The sequence below is a fragment of the Dendrobates tinctorius genome, unplaced genomic scaffold (genome assembly GCF_039654945.1).
Source record: "Dendrobates tinctorius isolate UK_male_01 unplaced genomic scaffold, ASM3965494v1 ptg000097l, whole genome shotgun sequence".
Classification (NCBI taxonomy): Eukaryota; Metazoa; Chordata; class Amphibia; order Anura; family Dendrobatidae; genus Dendrobates; species Dendrobates tinctorius.
In genome coordinates, this window is record NW_027361765.1 from 17931580 (window position 1) to 17953374 (window position 21795).

The 21795-nt window shown below is 40.4% G+C and overlaps 1 protein-coding gene across 2 annotated transcripts in view; it reads left to right on the top strand.

Annotated features, from left to right (window-relative positions):
• Positions 1-21795, top strand: part of LRRC49 (leucine rich repeat containing 49) — a 303332-nt gene that overhangs the window by 233340 nt on the left and 48197 nt on the right. For both annotated transcript variants that reach the window (XM_073586941.1, XM_073586940.1), the window contains exons 13-16: positions 14899-15136; positions 15416-15601; positions 16939-17048; positions 20782-20935. In XM_073586941.1, the coding sequence (XP_073443042.1) occupies positions 14899-15136; positions 15416-15601; positions 16939-17048; positions 20782-20935 (688 nt within the window). The remainder of the gene's footprint in view (positions 1-14898; positions 15137-15415; positions 15602-16938; positions 17049-20781; positions 20936-21795) is intronic.

The window sequence follows — 21795 nt, forward strand, 5'->3', positions numbered from 1 at the left end:
AATACATATCTAGATAAGCTCCCTAAGTGGTCTAGTTTCCAAAATGGTATCACATGTAGGGGGTATCCACTGTTTAGGCACAACAGGGGCTCTCCAAACGCAACATGGCAACTGCTAATTATGCCAGCAAATTGTACATTCAAAAAGTGGAATGGCGCTCCTTCCCTTTCGAGCCCTGCCGTGTGCCCAAACAATAGATTTTCTCCCACATGTTGTGAGTTATCGGCATTCTCAGGAGAAATTGCACAACAAAATGTATGGTCCATTTTCTCCTATTACCCTTGTGAAAGTATAAAAAAAATTAGGTCTAAAGGGAAATTTTTGTGAAAGAAAAGTGAATGTTTATTTTTTCCTTCCACATTTCAAAAATTCCTGTGAAGCACCTGAATGTGGTTTTGAGTACCTTGAGGGGTGCAATTTTTAGAATTGTGTCATATTGGGGTATTTTCTGTCATATAGGCCCCTCAAAGTCACTTCAAATGTGAGGTGGTCCCTAAAAAAATGGCTTTGCAAATTTTGTTGTAAAAATGAGAAATCACTAGTCACCTTTTAACCCTTATAACTTGCGAACAAAAAAAATGTTTCCAAAATTGTCCTGATGTAAAGTAGACATGTGGGAAATATTGTTTATTAACTATTTTGTGCAATATGATTTTCTGATTTAAGGGCATAACAATTAAAAGTTTGAAAATTGCAAAATTTTCGCTTTAAAAAATAAACGCAAGTTATATCGAATACATTTTACCACTATCATGAAGTACAATATTTCACGGGAAAATATTCTCAAAATCACCAGGTTCTGTTGAAGCGTTTTAAAGTTATGACCTCATAAATTTACAGTGGTCAGAATTGTAAAAATTGGCCTGGAAGGTGAAAACAGGCTACGGGGAGAAGGGGTTAAATGTAATTTTTAACAAAGAGCTTCTATATCCTTCATACTAAAGTTTATCTTACAAAAAAGGTACATTTGAATTATTAAGCACCATTCTGGTGTTCCAAAATCTCTATGACATTACTTCCTAGGGTGGTCATTATTGGAAATGTTGAACTTAATGCCTTGTAAGTTCTGCCTGATAACTGCCTACACATTTAGGAATTAAAGAGATACCATAACCCAAATTACATTTTACAGATCTGATTATTTTTTTAGTTTGTTAATAAACCCATCATGAACATCCGAAGAAAGAAGCCTGCAGGTTGTGCTTATGCTGCTGCTATATGGGTATTGCAAGGATTTTATCCCCTTCACCCCTGGACGATTTTTCTTTTTGTTTGTTTCCTCCCCTTCTTCCAAGAGCCATAACTTTATTTTTCCATCAACATAGCCATATGAGGTCTTGTTTCCTTTCATTATACCACATAATGTACTGGAAAATGGGGAAAAAATTCCAAGTACAATTTCACATTTTTTTTTTAAGTGGTGAATGCATTTCAGAAATGTTGTAAAAAATGCTTTTGTCACCATTTTATGAGATTCGTAACATTTTCAATTTTCAGGATATCAGGCTGTGTGAGGGCTTATTTTTTGTACCTTGAAATGATGTTATTACTGATACCCTTTTTGGGTAGATATAATGTTTTGATTGCCTCTTGTTGCATTGTATTGCAATATTGTGGTAGCCAAAAACATACTGTATTTTGAGGACTATAAGGGTATGTGCACACGCTGCGGATTGGTCTGCGGATTTTCCAAAATCCGCAGGTCAAAAGACCTGCGGTTTATCCGCGCATTAGCCTGCGGTTTTGCCCTGCGGTTTATCATCTCTACAATGGAGGAGATGGCAAACCACTGCGGAATCCGCAGAAAGAATGACATGTCAATTCTTTCTGCGGATTGGAAACTACAGCAAAAACCGCACGGAAAATTCCGCACCATCTGCACTGCGGTTTCCAATTTCCATAGGATATAATGGTACTGTACAGCGCAGCTAATTCTGCTGCGGATCCGCTGGGCCAAAACCGCTGTAGATCCGCAGCAGAATCCGCAGCGTGTGCACATACCCTTAGACACACCAGAACCCCCCTACCCCCTCAGGCATTTTTAGTGTTTTGCTACCTCACAACCTGGAATTTCACTGATTGTTTTTTTTTTTTGAGGGTTTGCATCAGTTCATGTAAGAACATGCCTACAATTGTTGGTTTTCTTTTTATTGTGAAGCGAGCAACAAATAGGACAAAATAACTGAAAAGTTCAGTATGCATAACTATTCACCCCCCTAAAGTCAGTACTTTTGTAGAGCCTCCTTTTGTGGCAATTACAGCTACAAGTCACTTTGGATAAGATTGAGCTTTTCACATCTTGCCACTGGGACTTTTTCCTATGCCTCAAGGCAAAACCTCTCCAGCTCCTTCAAGTTAGATGGTTTCCTCTGGTGAACAGCAATCTTCAAATCTGACCAGAGATTCTCAATTGAATTAAGGTCTGTTCTTTGACTAGGCCACTCCAGAACATTTATGCGTTTCCTCTTAAACCATTCGAGTGTTGCTTTAGCAGTATGCTTTGGGTCATTGTCTTGTTGGAAGATGAACCTCCATCCCAGTCTCCAATCAGTGACAGACTGAAACAGGTTTTTCTCGAGAATATTCATTTATTTTGCTTTTCAGACAATCTTCTGTGTCTCTGCTGGCAAAAAACATCCCCACAGCATGATGCTGCCACCACCATGTTTCACTAATGGTGTACTTGGGGTGATGAGCTGCGTTGGTTTGTCGCCAGACATGGCGTTTACCTCGATAGTCAAAAGGTTCAATTTTAGTCTCATCTGACCAAAATACCTTCTCCCACGTGTCTTTTGGCAAACTCAAAACAACCCTTGCAATTTTTCTGCGTAAGTAAAGGCTTTTTTTCTGACCACTCTTCCATAAAGTCCACTTCTTTGGGGAGTGTACGGCTTATTGTGGTCATACAGACAGATACTCCTGTTACTGCTTGGGAACTCTGCAGCTCCTTCAGGGTTACCTTTGGTCTCTGTGTTCCCTCTCTGATTAATGTCCTCCTTGCCCGGACTGAGAATTTTGGTGGGCACCCATCTCTTGGCAGGATTGTTGTACGGTACCATTTATATTAATTGGATGATAATTGATTAGATGGTGCTCCGTGGGATCATAAGAGATTGGGATTTTTTTTTATAACCCAACCCTGACTTGTACTTCTCAACAACTTTGCTCCTGACTTGTTTGGTGATCTCCTTGGTCTTCATGGTGTTGTTTGGTTAGTGGTGCCTCTTGGTTAGTTGTGTTGCAGCCTCTGTGGCCTTTCAGATAAGCTGTGTATATGCTGACAGACCATGTAACACTTAGATTGCACCCAGGTGGACTTCCTTTCACTAAGCATGTGACTTTTATAAAGGTAATTGCTTGCATCAGAAAGTTTTATGGGCGTCATAGCAAAAGGGGTGAATACATATGCAAATTGAAATTTTTAGTTATTTGATCCCATAAATTTAATTTCTGCCTATATTTTCCTTGCTTCACTTCAGTAACTTAGACTATTTAGTGCTGATTCATCACACACAAGCCACTGTACATAGCAGAGAAAAATCACAGTTTCCTATGAACGCCAACCATGAGACGGCGTTCACAGGAGGATCACAATGTCAGGCAGATGGGTCATCAGCAGACCTGCTGTCATGGCAACCCATAGGCCCCCTGAAAAGTACAGAGCCTGTGGTGGTGTCATGGTCACATGGTAATGGTGTCATCAAAGGTCCTGAAACAGTCTCCACATTGGAAGCTTCACTGATAATGCTATTATCAGTTATTATCAGTAATGCTCATGTTGTAGATACTAAGGGCCTCGAGAAATTGCCCAGGCTGCCCATATAATGCTGGGTACTGCACATTCACCTCCTATTTATTTTGCCCTACCGCAGCCACTATTAGAATTTTGTACACCTCCATAATTGAGCACTTCTTGCCGCCTCTGACACACAGAACAGCTGGTGGCGGGGCGCTGGGTGTCAGACCTTGACCACTTCATCAATGATAAAGTAGTGGACAACTTTTTTCTGGAATTGGCACTATCATTTATCCACACCTAGTGAAATTAACTTACATTTTTACAAATCTTAATTTTGGTAATATGTTGGTGGTTTGATAACCATATGGTGGTTTAAAGCATAGTTTCCTAGTTTTTCAGATTGAAAGTAGACATAAGTCCGTCATGTTCAACCTATGACTAATATGTTGATCCAGTGGAAGGCAAAAACCCCATGGTGCAGATACTAGGCATTATGTAAAAGACCTGGGTTTATGTTTATTGTATTTTAGACTTTTTAAAGACAGCTTTTCTGATACAGTACATGATAAAATTTGTATTTAACCCCTTCGCACCCGAGCCTGTTTTTGCCTTCGTAACCGGGCCAATTTTTTCAATTCTGACCAGTGTCACTTTATGAGGTCATAACTCTAGAATGCTTCAACGGATCCTACTGATTCTGACATTGTTTTCTCATGACATATTGAGATATTTTGCAATTTTCAAACTTTTAATTTTTATGCCCTTAAATCAGAGAGTGATATCGCACAAAATAGTTAATAACATTTCCCACATGTCTACTTTACATCTGCATAATTTGGGAAACATAATTTTTTTTTTAGGAAGTTATAAGGGTTAAAAGTTGACCAGCGATTTCTCATTTTTACAACAAAATTTGCAACACCGGTTTTTTTTAGGGACCACCTCACATTTGAAGTGAGTTTGGGGGGGTCAATATGACAGAAAATACCCAAAAGTGACACCATTCTAAAAGCTGCACCTCTCAATGTACTCAAAACCACATTCAAGAAGTTTATTAACCCTTCAGGTGCTTCACATGAATGAATGGAATATGGAAGGAAAAAATAAACATTTAACTTTTTTTCACAAACATTTTACTTCAGAACCATTTTTTTTTATTTTCACAAATGTAAAAAGAGAAAATGAACCACAAAATTTTTTGTGCATTTTCTCCCGAATACGCCAATACCCTGTATGTGGGGCTAAACCACTGTTTGAGCACACGGCAGAGCTCAGAACGGAAGGAGTGCCGTTTGACTTATTCAATGCAGAATTGGCTGGAATTGAGATCGGATGCCATGTCGCATTTGGAGAGCCCCTGATGTACCTAAACAGTGGAAACCCCCCACAAGTGACCCCATTTTGGAAAATAGACCCCTTAAAGAACTTATCTAGATGTGTCGTGAACACTTTGAACCCCCAAGTGCTTCACAGAAGTTTATAATGTAGAGCCATGAAAATAAAAAATCATTTTTTTTCCATAAAATGATCTTTTAGCACCCAATTTCTTATTTTCACAAGGGTAACAGGAGAAATTGGACCCCAAAAGTTGTTGTCCAATTTGTTCTGAGTACGCTGGTACCCTATATGTGGGAGAAAACTACTGTTTGGGCACACGGTGGGGCTCGGAAGGGAAGTAGTGATGTTCTGAAATGCAGACTTTGATGGAATGGTGTGCGGGTGTCATGTCGCGTTTGCAGAGCCCCTGATGTACCTAAACAGTGGAAACCCCCCACATGTGACCTCATTTTGGAAACTAGACCCCCCAAGGAACTTATCTAGATGTGTGGTGAGCACTTTGAACCCCCAAGTGTTTCACTAAAGTTTAAAATGTAGAGCCGTGAAAATAAAAAAAATCATTTTTTTTCCACAAAAATGATCTTTTAGCCCCCAATTTTTTTTTTAACAAGGGTAACAGGAGAAATTGGACCCTTAGAGTTGTTGTCCAATTTGTCCGGAGTACGCTGGTACCCCATATGTGGGAGAAAACTACTGTTTGGGCACACGGTGGGGATCGGAAGTGAAGTAGTGACGTTCTGAAATGCAGACTTTGATGGAATGGTCTGCGCGCGTCATATTGCATTTACAGAGCCCCTGATGTACCTAAACAGTGGAAACCCCAAATTCTAATTCCAACCCTAACCCCAACACACCCCTAACCCTAATCTCAGCCCTAACCATAACCCTAACCACAAACTTAACACCAACACACCCATAACCTTAATCCCAGCCCTAACCCTAGCCCTAACCTGTGTACCTGCTTTTTTTTTTTCTTTACTTTTTTCTTTTTGTGACAAGATCGCTGCCCTGCGATCTGACTCATAGTAACGCCACTTCTCTGATCTCACACTGACAGATGATCAGAGGAGAAGCAGTGTTACTATGTGTCAAGATCACTGCCTGGCACATAATAACGCGACTTCTCCTCTGATCTCACAATGACAGATGATCAGAGGAGAAGCAGCGTTACTGTGTGACAAGATCGCTGCCTGGCACAGCTGTGCCAGGCAGCGATCTAGTCACACAGTAACGCTGCTTCTCCTCTGATCATCTGTCAGTGTGAGATCAGAGGAGAAGTCGCATTACAATGAGTGAGATCGCCGGGAAACAAGCAGCTTTCTCATTGGCTGCTGTGATGCTGACGTCATCAGGACCTGAACCAATCAGGTCTCGATGATGTCGGGGGTCCCAGCATGCATTGTGCACCGGGATCCCCGCGTTATAAGGTATGTGGGGGTCCCGGGGGCACAAAACCGCCGACAGTAGATAAACGTCGGCGCTGCACAAAGCCCAGCAAGCGCCAACGTTTACTGTGGGCGGTCGGGAAGCGGTTAACTTGATTGGAAGAGAAAACTCTTAATTAAACTGTTTTGTATCTGTTGTTCTAACGCTAACTGAATGCTTCATGCAAATTTCAGAAATTGAAAGCTGAATATATTAAATGGGGTCTCCAAAATCCTATCCCAATATGTAGTAGGTGTAATAATAATATTTTAAAATACCCAGTAATCCACATTCCAGTAATGGTCCCCGCCACCATGGACTTAATCAACGTCATCTGTTGGCTATTGTATATTCTAAGTAAGCTGGTATTAAATATAAAGAAAAAGCCTTGCACTTTGAAGAGTGTTTATCGTATTCACGTCAAGAAAACAGTATATAAGCGCTTACCAAGTGTGTTTGGCAATACCTTTTTAGAGGAGAAGGAAATGACTTGTCCATGGTTGTATAGACCTGGAAATAGAACTGGGATTTGTGCTCAGTTGGATGTGCTCCTCATTAAACCAAACAAAAAAAACATTACTTCGGAAAAATCCCATATGCTCTTGCCAAGTTGTAATTTCTTGAAGCTGAATTTACCTTCTAAAATTAGTTAAATTAATACGATCCGCATTGCAGGCAGGCTTGGTTGGGTGAATGCAAGGCTGATGACTCAAATACTGAAAGTTTAGCTGAGGATCATTGTGATGGCAGAACAGGGTTTCATATTTGCTGCGTTGTGTGATTGTGACTTTCCATTGAATTAGCTGCTCCTGGTGTGCACAGAGAGTGTTGGATGTTGGAAAGGTCTAAAGTTCTTCAATTTACAGTTAGGTCCATATATATTTGGACAGAGACAGCATTTTTCTAATTTTGGTTCTAGACATTACCACAATGAATTTTAAACAAAACCATTCAGATGCAGTTGAAGTTCAGACTTTCAGCTTTCATTTGAGGGTATCCACATTAAAATTGGATGAAGGGTTTAGGAGTTTCAGCTCCTTAACATGTGCCACCCTGTTTTTAAAGGGACCAAAAGTAATTGGACAATTGACTCCAAGGCTATTTCATGGACAGGTGTGGGCAATCCCTTTGTTATGTCATTCTCAATTAAGCAGATAAAAGGCCTGGAGTTGTTTTGAGGTGTGGTGCTTGCATTTGGAAGGTTTTGCTGTGAAGGAAATATGCGGTCAAAGGAGCTCTCCATGCAGGTGAAACAAGCCATCCTTAAGCTGCAAAAAACAGAAAAAACCCATCCGAGAAATTGCTACAACATTAGGAGTGAACAAAAAGCAAAAAACACAAATATCCTGAACTAAAAGTAAAAAATATACTGCAAATAATGCATAAAGGTAATAATAATAATAAGGGTATTTAGTAAACATAATTTTGATCAAAATAATGTACAAGCCATCCCGCCACGTCACGGCAACCCTTGTGGGACAGTCCCTACTCTAGTATTTAAAACCTTTTCACTTGCCAAGTGGCGTGAATGTGAATAAGGGTCGAGCGGCTGAACCACTAGTAACAGCTTAGGCCAGACTGGATGGCTTTCCCAGCTCAGAAAGAGGGCGGTCACACCCATATATGCACTGAATGCACAATGAAATGAATAAAAAACAAATCTGAACTGAGAAAAGTAAGTTAATGTGTATGCACAATGTAAGTGCATATTAACACATGACCATTAACCAGAGAAAACAAAAAGCAAAAAACACAAATATCACTTGGCAAGTGAAAAGGTTTTAAATACTAGAGTAGGGACTGTCCCACAAGGGTTGCTGTGACGTGGCGGGATGGCTTGTACATTATTTTGATCAAAATTATGTTTACTAAATACCCTTATTATTATTATTACCTTTATGCATTATTTGCAGTATATTTTTTACTTTTAGTTCAGGATATTTGTGTTTTTTGCTTTTTGTTTTCTCTGGTTAATGGTCATGTGTTAATATGCACTTACATTGTGCATACACATTAACTTACTTTTCTCAGTTCAGATTTGTTTTTTAAACATTAGGAGTGGTAAAATCTACAGTTTGATATACAAGACCAGGGCCCATCGGTGGTATGCCTCCTGGAGACTCATCTTTTACCGGACACAACGAGACTCTTGAATAGGCGATGGATACAGAGGGCCTATCACTCTACTTTTTCTAGCTACGCAAGGGGGGTATCTGTGCTAATTCATACTTCAATACAATATGAGGAAATAGAGGTGCATATTGACCCCCTACTCGAGTACTAAGCTGAGGGAGACTTGGGAATTCTCAGGAAGAGGGGGAGTATTGCCTCTTTTGATAGTGGGTGACTATAATAATGTATTAGACTCTTATTGGGACAGGAATAGGAGGCTGTTGGGAGTATTGAGTGACACTATAACCCCATTTGGCAATTTAGTTCGGGAAATGGGTTTGATGGACATTTGAAGGGTAAGAAATGACCGGAAACAGTGCTTCTCCTGCTATTCAGCTTCTCATAATACCCTATCTCGCATCGACATGGCATTAGCTAATGAGTTGATGAATGCAGTGGTGGGGGATGTGCAATACTTACCGAGCGTGATCTTGGACCACAGTCCCATCCTTGTGTCCATTAAACGGGAGTGTTTGAGAGGGGAAATAAGGGGAGAGTGGAAGTTACATCCGGCCTGGATGCAACATATAAATATGCAGGGCATCATGCGGGAGATTGGGGAATTCTTTGTCCATAATGATGATAGTGCTCATCCTCTGGTGGTATGGGACGCCATGAAGGCATATCCGGGGAATTCTATACAGGGATATATGTAGGAGAAAGACACAAACTAAGCGAGATGAGGTGGATAGTCTGGAAGCCCTAACTAGGGCGGAAATAGAAATGGCACAGCACGCTACACCCGACACTCAACTGACACTTAGGCAGGCACATAAAAGGGTCAATAGGTTACTACTAGATAAAGCAACTAAGAAGCAGGCTTTTCAGAAGATTAGATTCTATGAAGAAGGGGAAAAAGTTGGTCATCTATTGTCGATTATAGCTGCAGCCCAGAGAGGCAGCTCATTTATACATAGTATGGATACTGCAAAGGGGAAAAGGGTTACTGAGACGCCCGAAATTCTGGAGGTCTTCGCAGGTTTTTACCAGAACCTCTATTCATCGAGTAGAATGGGAGGGGAAGGGGGGGCGGAGGCATTTCTAGGAGCGGGACTGCTTCCGACACTATCTATGGAAGATAGGGATAAGTTGGAGTCTCCTATCACAGTAGAGGAGTTGGAGATGGCTCTGCATGGCATGACTAATGAGAGGGCCCCGGGAGCAGACGGTCTTCCTGCGGAAATATACAAACACCTAGAAGAAATTCTGCTACCCAAGCTATTAATAGTGTTTGAGGAGGCTATGAAAGAAGGAATTTTGCCTGTGTCTATGCGGGAGGCGGTGATAGTGGTGATTCCTAAGGACGGTAAGAATCCAGGAATTCCAGACTCATACAGGCCAATATCCTTGCTGACAGCTGATGTGAAAATACTGGCTAAAGTGCTGGCGAACCGACTAACTGGTGTTGTTGATACATTGATCCATATGGATCAATCGGGGTTTATGCCCAAGAGATCAACAGCAGCCAATATGCGGAGACTATATCTCAATCTGCAGTTGCCAGTCGATAACCCAGGTGGGAGGGTGATAGCCTCACTTGATGCCCATAAAGCCTTTGACACTGTAGAATGGTCATACCTGTGGAGAGTGCTGCATAGTATGGGCTTTGGTCCTCAATTTACAGCGTGGATTCAGCTATTGTATACTCAACCCACAGCTAGAGTTAAGATTAATGGGGTAATGTCCGCGGGAATACAGCTGCATAGAGGAACGAGGCAAGGCTGTCCACTGTCGCTGCTCCTGTTCGCTATTGCGATAGAGCCATTGGCGACTGCTATTAGACGCAACAAGGCAATAAAGGGGTTTCAATATTGCGATTTGGAGGAAAAGGTGGCCCTGTATACGGATGACCTTTTGTTATTCCTAGGGGACCCCTCGGCTTCATTGGATCATGCTGTGCAGACCATTGAGGGGTTCGGTGAGATCTCAGGACTGACCATAAATTGGTCTAAATCAAGCCTATTTAAAGTGGACAAGGAGGTGGTATGGACTCAGGAAGACATAGGGGCCAACAAACTACAATGTGTGGAAATGTTTAAATATTTGGGGATACAGGTTTCCCTACCGGTGACTGAGTACCTTAATACTAATCAAGTACCCCTAATGGCAATTCTAAGAACTAAGGTGGATACTTGGAACAAATTACACTTGTCGGTGGTGGGAAGGATTAATCTACTTAAAATGGTTTTAATGCCCAAGCTTTTATATATATTACACAACTCCCCAATCTGGATACCGCAGAAAAGGTTCGGAGTGGTGAATTCACTGTTTAGGGCCTTGGTATGGGGTAAGAAACAACCTAGAATAAGGCTTGAAACCTTGCAAAGTCCAAAGGATGAGGGGTGACTGGCACTTCCAAATCCGGAACTGTATTTTTTAGCTGCCCAAAGTCAACATCTCAGAGATTGGTCTAATCAAGAGAAGGCAGGCATCATCAGAGGAGTGCTGGAATACGTACTAAATAGAAGCCTGTTGATACTTGGCCTAGAGGATGGGAGGATGGATGTAATGGGAGACGGGTGTCCCACTCTGCGACTCTTACAAGACCTGTGGAACAGACTAAAGAGGGTGAGAGGGTTGACCGGGTTGACTAGATTCACAGTTATATGGGATAATAGTAACCTCCCAGAGATTCGGAAACTTGGGAGACTGGAAGGCTGGAAACGTAGGGTGCTGACATTAATATCTCAAATTATGGATAACGGGGAGCTGAGACCGTTTGTGCAATTACAGAGTGAGTTTCAGTTGCCGGATTCTGAATGGTACCACTACTGTCAGGTACGGCATGCCATTATGGCTCAAAAACTTTCCAGAAACCTGCAAATAAAATCTGACATAGTGTTGGACTATATATGTGGTGGTGCTGGACTTACAAGAGGGGTAATTTCTAACACCTACAAAGACATATTGCATACACATTTAATGGGGTTCCCACTTAAAGCAAGATCCAAATGGGAGGGAGAGATTGGGGTGATGACTGACGAGGTATGGGACAGCGTCCTAGAATATGTCCCCAAACTCACTATGAGTGAACCAGCTAGGTTGTCCCATCTTTATGTGATCCATCGTGTGTACCGTACCCCCCTTCTGATGTTTAAAATGGGGCTGAGGGACAACTCTGACTGTCCAAGATGTGGGGGGGTCTGATGCCGGAATCCTTCATATGATGTGGACTTGTCCCAGGCTATCTGCGTTCTGGTTTAATGTCATTAACAGAATAGAAGGGGCTTACGGAAGTGTTATACCCAAAAACCCACTCGTCTGCATACTGGGATATGTGGAGGAAATTGAAATAGTTAATAGTGCAAAGCTTGCTATAGCCAGACTACTATATGTAGCAAGGAAGCTGATTGCGAGGAACTGGATCAGGAAAGAACCACCTTCTGGGAGATAGTTTGTGAAACAGGTGTCTTGTATCATCCAGCTGGAGGAAAGGATATATGCTAAAAGAGGCAATTCTAAAACCTATGAGAGGTTGTGGAATCCCTGGTTACAATACGGTACAGTTAACTGATGGGAATGTGCTATATTTTACAATGCTGGTGTTGTGGATAGACCATTAATACCCGGACATAGGAACATTTCTGTTTTGTATGGTTTGATTGACAATATGGGTAAAAAGGATGACTAATGGTAAATTACGGTGTAAGAGAAATCTTATGGAGAAAAGAGTTATATATGCTGTCTACATGGGGAGGTGGGGGGGGGGGGGACAGGGATGTTCAATTTGTAAATCTATTGTTTGTGGAAGATTTACTGTATATTCTGTATTTTGAATTCTGATTAATAAAAATCTATTTGATAAAAAAAAATCTACGGTTTGGTACATCCTGAGAAAGAAAGCAAGCACTGGTGAACTCATCAATGCAAATAGACCTGGGCGCCCACGGAAGACAACAGTGGTGGATGATCGCAGAATAATCTCCATGGTGAAGAGAAACCCCTTCACAACAGCCGACCAAGTGAACAACACTCTCCAGGAGGGTAGGTGTATCAATATCCAAATCTACCATAAAGAGAAGGCTGCATGAAAGTAAATACAGAGGGTTCACTGCACGGTGCAAGCCACTCATAAGAATCAAGAATCAAAAGGCTAGACTGGACTTTACTAAAATCATCTAAAAAAGCCAGCACAGTTCTGGAAGAACATTCTTCGGACAGATGAAACCAAGATCTACCTCTACCAGAATGATGGAAAGAGAAAAGTATGGCAAAGGCGCGGTACAGCTCATGGGTTTTCAACCAAGTACTAGAAATGAACATTTTATTTACAATTATTTAATCTGTCCAATTACTTTTGGTTCCTTTAAAAACAGGGTGGCACATGTTAAGGAGCTGAAACTCCTAAACCCTTCATCCAATTTTAATGCGGATACCCTCAAATGAAAGCTGAAAGTCTGAACTTCAACTGCATCTGAATTGTTTTGTTTAAAATTCATTGTGGTAGTGTCTAGAATCAAAATTAGAAAAATGTTGTCTCTGTCCAAATATATATGGACCTAACTGTAATATTTTCACCTTTTTTAAGCTATAGGTAAAATTGGTATCTAATGCGGTCTGTAAAGTAATTTTCTTTTTTTTTCTTATTTCCCACTGCTTTCCCAGTAACCCCCCCACGTTGTGCCGCATTATAGAGAGACTCTCACTTATATCAGTCCCTTTTTTCTCAGTAGGGCTCACAATCTAATTCCCAATAACTGATGTACAAGTACACACATGCCAATTTTATACTGAGCCAAAATCCAGAATATACAGAAGAAAATGTAAAGGATATGGTGCGCCAGCTCTCCAATCTGGATGTACAGTTTGAAGGTCCAGGAAGCCTTATATGGGTCAAGTCAGGGCAACCCCCATGCGGCAATCGAACAGCAAAGAGGATCCAGCCTGGAAAATTGAATCCCGGGTAAGTAGAACTTCACATTTATTTAGTACAATTAATACAGTCCATATGGGTAAAACTGGATGTAGATAGGTAGCGGACCTACTTGTTTCACTCATGATAACCATGATAAAGGCTTTCTGCTGAAACCGATATGTCTGCAACCTCTCTGCTTGTGTATGTGGTGTATTAATTGTGCTTAAGCAATTTGAAGTTCTATTTACCCTTGATTTCATTTTCCACCCTGGATCCTCTTAGTTTGTTACACAGAAGAAAGTCTTGCAATTGTAATGGAGATGTTGCATGGTAATATTGTTACTTTATCTCACTGGGATCCTGGTTAATAGTAAGCATTGAGCCACCCCAAAGCACTGTCTACATATAAGGGCAATGTTGATACCATTTTATCTGTACGTTACTTTAAGGTGGTATTGTGAATTGCTGGTTAGCCCCGAGGATACTTTCAGGCAGTGCTGCAAATTCCCAAGGAAGGTACGAAACAATGGGACAACGGTATTACAGCTTAGCAGACAGTATCACACTTGATAGGCTTACACACACTGTCTGATTTATCGTTTTGTCCGTTTTCTATGAGTGAATGAGACATTGAATGGAAAGCGGGCAAAAATCATGCCTGATACTATCTGTTACGCTGTAATACTGGCTATACCATTATATATACTGCTCAAAAAATAAAGGGGCGTTCCCTTTATTTTTTGAGCAGTATATTATCTTAATTGGAATTAGTGGTGCTGCCTAAAACTAGCCTGGAGGGCTACCAGCGATTCCCACAGATACTTCACTCCCAAGGGTACTTGGTGCCACATCAGAGTCAGCAGCTACAGCAGGTGTTCTTCTTAACACATCCCTTCCGAGTGAGTGCAGCTAACACTAGGGTTTTGAGTCCCCATGTCATATCTTTTCATTTTTTATTTTGAGCACTTTTTCCCTTTTCTTGTAGTATCTTCGAATTACCTTACAATGGTGTTATTCATATTACTATAGGAGTAAACTATTTCAGCTTCATGATATATCTAGATCACCAAAGTAGCAATCATAGGGTGACTTAATAGTTCTCCAAACGCCATGAACGTAACTGAACTGTGGCACATTGTTCATCTGTCACAAAGCTCTCCTGCCATCCTGGGCATTCTACTCTGCTGAGAAGACAATACAGTACATGAAGCATCATCTGCAGCCTATCATTGTATTGATCTATTTAAGAAAATAAATCACTCAACTACACAATCTGTTCTACAGAATAAAACGTTTTTAGAAAGTTAATTGGGTTGTCAAACTTTCAGCCTTGTTTAAATATTAATGATCACATCTTCTTCCACTATAGATCACTTGATACTGTCCTCAGCAGTGCCGTGCAAGGACTGTCTGTGGTGGACTCCCATCTTGTGGAGTTGGAAGGAGATACTTTGTCACTTTATGGCCTGGGAGCTCTTGAATCTCTTGACCGGACGTGGAGTGTACAGACAGCTGGTTCGGTCAACACCATCTCTTTCACTTTTATAAATTTTGAAGATATAGTTCAGGTTCTGCCAAAAATAAGAATCAAGTTTCCCAATGTAACGGTAAGTATGGAGGCAGTGAAGCATTGGATATTGTCATTATTTAGTTTATTTTATGTTTTTAACTTCTATTATGTACACAATAAATTTATAGGACTATGTATGAATTTATTTAAAACCTATTGTACATTGTATGGATACAGAACAGGTGTAATTTTCTTATAAATGTTTGCCTATCTGTTATAACTCATTCTGTCCCTGTTGATCGGTGTTTTATATATTAGGGAGCTCTATTGCTGAAATTTCACTGCAACTTAACTTCATTTTCATTTGCTTTAACAGCACCTTAAATTTAAGGAAAACAATCTGATCACCTTGAATCAGTTCAATTCTCTAGCTCAGATGCGTCGGCTTGATCAGTTGACGGTGGATCCTCAGGGAAACCCTGTTGTTAACTTTACTCTTTGGAAGTATTATGTTCTTTTCAGACTGAACAATTTCAACATTCAGAAAGTCAATGACAATGAGGTAAGACGATCATGTTTACAAGTTCTCATTTTTTTTCCATATTCTAGCTTAAAGGGACTCTGTCAGCAGGATCAACCCTCCAAAGCCATCTATATGGGCATGTAGGTCATAGAAAGCTGACTAGAATGATACCTTGATATCTGCGATCTAATATTTTATTCTAGAGAAATGCTTCTTTTAAATTCCTACAGCTCCTGCTTCGACGGATCCGTCAAAAAAACGGATTCGGTGCATCAGTTTTTTGCAATCTTCACAGGATCCATTTTTTTCACACTTTGACGGATTGTGACTGATGGCAAAAAACTGATGTGTGAAAGAGGCCTAAAAGTAAATGATACCAAGAGTCCATTTTCAACTAAGTTAGATGACTGCAAGCAAAACCAAAGGAAAAACAATGTGTGTATATACCCTAATGAAAATAAATAAGTAAAAAAGCAAGTTCACTTATAGTCCCTCTGAAGCTGGGTGTCCGTTTGGGACCCAGAGACTCTGCCACTATTCACACTAGGTAGGTTTTAACCGTTAGTGCAGTTACTGTCTCAAATGGGTACACCTTGCCGTGGTGGAACAGCTTTATACTTTTTTGATCAAAATAGTGTTTACCAAGTACCCTATGTTATTTAATGCACTTGTTGCTTTTTTACTTATTTATTTTCATTAGGCTATATACACACATTGTTTTTTCCTTTGGTTTTGCTTGCTTTTATGGCCAGTGTGAACCTGCTTTTACATCATGCATGTCATTCAAGTCTACCCCAGTTCAGTTTTTTTTTTTTTTCTTAAGTTAGATGACTGTGTATAAACAGAGCATGTTAGAGAGGCAGAGTCTCTCAGAAGCAAAGATAGTCAGCGGTTCACCAACTGTGAAAACCTACTCGTAAAAATTGTGTAACAATTTCAGAAACCTGTTCACTGTAAAATTTCTAATAGTTTGTATATGCCACCATCTACAGTACATAGGAGAAATGCATATGCACAAGAGACAGCTGACTGTCACTATTGATAGCTCGTGATTTTTGGGCCCTTAAGTGACCGCAGGTAAGTGATTTACATTTTTGGTCACTTGCTGAAAGGTCTCGCCTGGCTTCTCTCATACATGCAGTCTTGTGATCTCACCCCTGCATCGTGAATACATGGGTATTGTGTGCATAGCACGCTGTCACAATTTGGCAGTCTGCAGTCACATAGCAGCTTCAGGCTCTTCAGTTCACCCAGGACAAAGCTCTTTAACTACACATTAGAGATTCGCATACAAATGTCTGTCCTAAGTAAGCTGGATGTGTGCACTTTGCAATAATTGTAAATGTCTCACAATTCCTTTTTTTGTGTTTTGACAGGTTACTCCAAATGATGTAGTTATGTCAGAAAAACTTTTTGGGATTCTTGCCTATATTGCAACTTCAGAGTTACCTCAGTATAGACTCACTGCTTTGCTGGGTGATTCCAGGTACACGTCTGCTTTTGTTTCAGATATTGTTACAAATATTTCATAATTCAGCTGACATTCTTTTTATGTCACTTTTTTTTTAACCAGAAAGAAGGAAGACCACTGTTCCACGTGATTAAGATGTACTACTAGTTTTAACTTTCTCTTATGCATTTAAATACTGACATCTGCTAATTGAATATAGAATGGTTATGGATTTCCAGTTCTGATTAGTGATGAATGAGCGTGCTCGCATAAGGTGATGTCCGAGCATGCTCGTGTCTTAATTGAGTATTTTCGGCATGTTTTCGGAAAATATGATCGAGTCGCCGCATCTGCATGTCTCGCAGCTGTTTGACAGTCGCAACCAATGCATGGATTGCCTGTTTGTTATGCAATCCATGTGTGTTGTGGCTGTCGAACAGCTGCAAGATATGCAGACGTGGGGACTCAAGCATATTTTTCGAGCGCACTAAAATGCCCAATTAGCACCCGAGCATGCTGGGATTATACCTTATACGAGCACTCTCACTCATCAGTAGTTCTGATATCTTGAATTATCAACCCATTCTCTCAACCCCCAAACATTTACTTAAAATGGATGTTCATATTTGTTACTAGAGAAATGGGCCTGTACAAAGCTGACTGTCCTGCTGTTTCTGACATGGTTGTAACAGCACTTTGATACCAGAAGAAAGTTATACAAAGCAGATCTTTTTCTGGAAAGGGAGAAAAGCATCTAAGTGTTCAGGGAGAGGAGAAGTCACATAAATTTTACTGTTATGAGTGCAGAAATGAAGGCTGACACATGCATGGCCGCTGGGGAAGAGATCATACAGGCTGTGTAACAGTATATAGAGAAAGATGAACAACCACAGCAGACTTTAGAGGTGAGAATTGGTATACCACACTCCTTAGCATTGGGTCAGCAGAGTGTAGAAGAGAAGACTGTACAAAAATGAAGATGTGCTGATACTGGAGATCGTGTGAACGCAGCAGTATCCTAGACACCAAATCCTCACTATAGCATACATTACTGGAAGGGGCATGCCCAGTCTGAACCTAAGAGCAGGTTGTAAACTGCATATTACAGGGTCTGAAAACGAATGAATGAAGGGATTTGGATTACAGCCTGAAACTTACTGAACCTTTTTTTGAATATTTTTTTTTACTGTAGGTAACCACTACTATATATGAAGTGGTTATTTTTGTGTCAAAAATGTCCGTAGCTATTAACTAGATGTTCCAAAGTATAGAGTTTATAATTTTGTAAAAGCATTGCAGTACTTACTTGGTAATAAGGATGTGTAAACTGCATTTTAACCCAGAGCTGCATTCATTATTCTGGTTAATAGTGAATCACAGAATCTTAGAATCGTAGAGTTGGAAGGGACCTCCTGGGCCATCTTGTCCAACCCCCTGCTCAAAGCAGGATTCGCTAAATCATCCCAGTCAGATGTCTGTCCAGCCTCTGTTTGAAGACTTCCATTGAAGGAGAACTCGCCACTTCTCGTGGCAGCTTGTTCCACTCATTGATCACTCTAACTGTCAAAAAGTTTTTTCTAATATCTAATCTGTGTCTCCTCCCATTCAGTTTCATCCCATTGCTTCTAGTCTTTCCTTATGCAAATGAGAATAAAGATGATCCTTCTACAATGTGACAGCCCTTGATATATTTGTAGACAGCTATTAAGTCTCCTCTCAGTCTTCTCTTTTGCAAGCTAAACATTCCCAAATCCTGCAACCTTTCTTCATAAGACAGGGTTTGCAGACCGGTCACCATTCTGGTCGCTCTCTTCTGAACTTGCTCCAGTTTGTTGATGTCTTTTTTAAAATGTGGTGCCCAAAACTGGACACAATATTCCAGATGAGGTCTGACCAAAGAGGAGTAGAGGGAAATAATGACTTCACGTGATCTAGACTGTATGCTTCTGTTAATACATCCTAGAATTGCATTTGCCATTTTTGCTGCTGCATCACACTGTTGACTCATATTCAGTCTATGATCTATTAGTATACCCAAGTCTTTTTCACATGTGCTGTTGCTTAGGCCTATTCCTCCCATTCTGTATATGCTTTTTTCATTTTTATTGCCCAGATGTAGTACTTTGCATTTTTCCCTGTTAAAAACCATTCTGTTAGTTGCTGCCCATAATGGTTTTTAACAGGGAAAAATGCAAAGTGGATACAGTCTACAAGATTGTGGTCAGTTACATTCTTAAAGGGGTTGAATAATAATAATTTCCACAAGTGGAAGTGTTTAAAAAAAATGTTCCTGTGCTGCGATAATCTTATAAATGTGCCCCTGCTGTGTACTGTGTAATGGCTGTGTCTGACCGTACAGGAAGATGGTCTGATAATACCGCAGCTCCTGGACAGGGTGAGGACATAAGAGTATACAGGCATTACAGCATGGGATTGCAAATAATTATTTGAGGTAAAACGTTGATTGAAAACATAGTGTTACCTGTTTTTCACCGCAGCCTTCTGAGTGCCAAGTTTTGTCTACTATATTGATTAAAAACAGTGCAAGGAAATGTTTTACCTCACAGAATCAGCTGCGATCCCATGCTGTAATGTCTGTATACTCTTCTGCTTCCCAGGAGCTGTGGTATGATCAGACCATGTTCCTGCACTGTCAGACACAGCCATTACACAGTACACAGCAGGGGCACATTTGTAAGATTATCTCAGCACAGGAACATTTTTTTTTATACACATTCATTTATGGAACTTATTATTATTCCAAGACGTATTGGTTAAAATCAATTTTAAAATTACATTTGTTTGTGGGAAAACACCTTTAAAGTAAACTTGTCACGTCCGAAATTGCTATTAACTTGCAGATATAGGGTTAACTTGCAGATTAATAGCATTATGAAGGTGCCAGGCCGCAATACTGAAATTATGGCATCTGGGGGAAATTGAACTACCGTATATTCCTGCCGGGAGCTGCCTGTAAGACTGACAGCCCAGAGAAATGACAGTCACCGTGCACAGCATTGACAGTGGCAGATGTAAGCACACCCCAGTACTGCCTGACAGCCGACTTTAAAGTGCATCAGTGCAGATTGAGCTCTCAGTGCCACAGGGTACTTACCCTCTCTGCTCTCAGTGCTGTACGTGATGACTGTAATTGCTCCAGGCATGCCTGCAAGACTGAAAGCCGGCGGCTCCCGCGAGGAATATTAATATTTTTATCCCAGATGGAATATTTTCAATACTGAAGGCTGGGCACATTTATAATGCTATTATCTTGGAGAATAACCTTATATCTGCAGATTAACAGCGTTATTAGAAATGACCGGTTCCCTTTCATAGCTCATCTATGAGAATATAATGTATCCGTAACTCAGCGAACTGTCAGCTCCTGATGCAATGAGACAATTTCAGGAAATGCAAGTTGCTTGCACAAGCCCTGTGCCGATATTACGCATGAAGGAACGTGGGGAGGTTTTACCGCTAAAGCCTACAGAAATGTGAATGTAGCTCTGGACTGTATTACGCTCTGCAATGTGCTGTAGTTGAAGAATATTTCTATATTTAAATTAAATTCTGTTAAATAATGGGCATAAAACATTTCGAATTTTATTTTTTCCGTACGTGGACCTCTCTTTTTGGCTGGGTTAGCTTGGTGCTTCTCAGTGTCATTTTGTTCTTGCATGTTGTGCTACATTTTTCGGTTCCTGTTTTTGTGCCTCCTGTGTATATTCATCCTATTAATATTCTTTTATATGTGTATTCTTTCCTCAAGAAAAAAAACATTCCATCAACTACTAGAGACAAAGTCTAAGAAGGTTCTGACAGGTGGTGATGAAAGTAGCGACAGTAAGAGACTTGGTGGAGAAACCCCAACCCGAGCGCCATTACAGTACATTCCACAGGATCTGCTCAATGAGAAGATAGAGGTAAGCGTGTACAGTCACCTTGTAGTAGTGAATAAGTGGGTTAATTTATGAAAACTAGTACAAATGAAAAACTAAAGACTTCTGGAATAATAACATGCAGTTGTCGTTTTCCACAAAGGATCACACACTACAAAATATGAAAATGGAGACCTAATTATCAACTTTAGTATTCACAGTTACTCGGCCTTGTACATTAATGCCCATATTAGCGCTAATGCTCTTGAACACTACTATGTGCTGCTTCATCCTAATATCGGCTGTTATTTTTATGTAGTTCTCCAGTGGTGATGGTTATGACAACCTAGATATGATCTATCTCAATAAGTAGCTTGAGAAGAGCCTGGGATGGACAGACCTCGGCCAAGTTCAGCTAGGCACATACTGATGCTTACATTGTGATGGAAATATATAAAATATATAGATTCACTTGCATATATACTAACAGCTAATATATACCTTATGATCAATTGCGTAAAATGGCCGCCGCAGACCAGACAACGCCTTGGGACTTTCCAGAAATGAAGAGGAACTCGTTGTCTCAACTTTGGCCTGATTACAGAAAAGGCGACCGTTATACGTTAATTGCTTAATCAGCCTGTTGCTATGCCTTAATCACAATATTTTGCAGATTTAGATAACCAATAACAGAGAAACTTAACCATATGATCGTTAACTAACCTCCCCTTCTATATGCAACTATAAAAACACATGTTACTAAAATAAAGCATCAGTATTGAGAGAATGTTATTCTGTCGCCTTGGTGTGCGGTGTCATTCTTCCGAGCTCGAATACTTAGCTTAATTGGGAACGGACGCAGCACACACGGGGATAGATTTATCCAAACAAATTTCTATAACAAC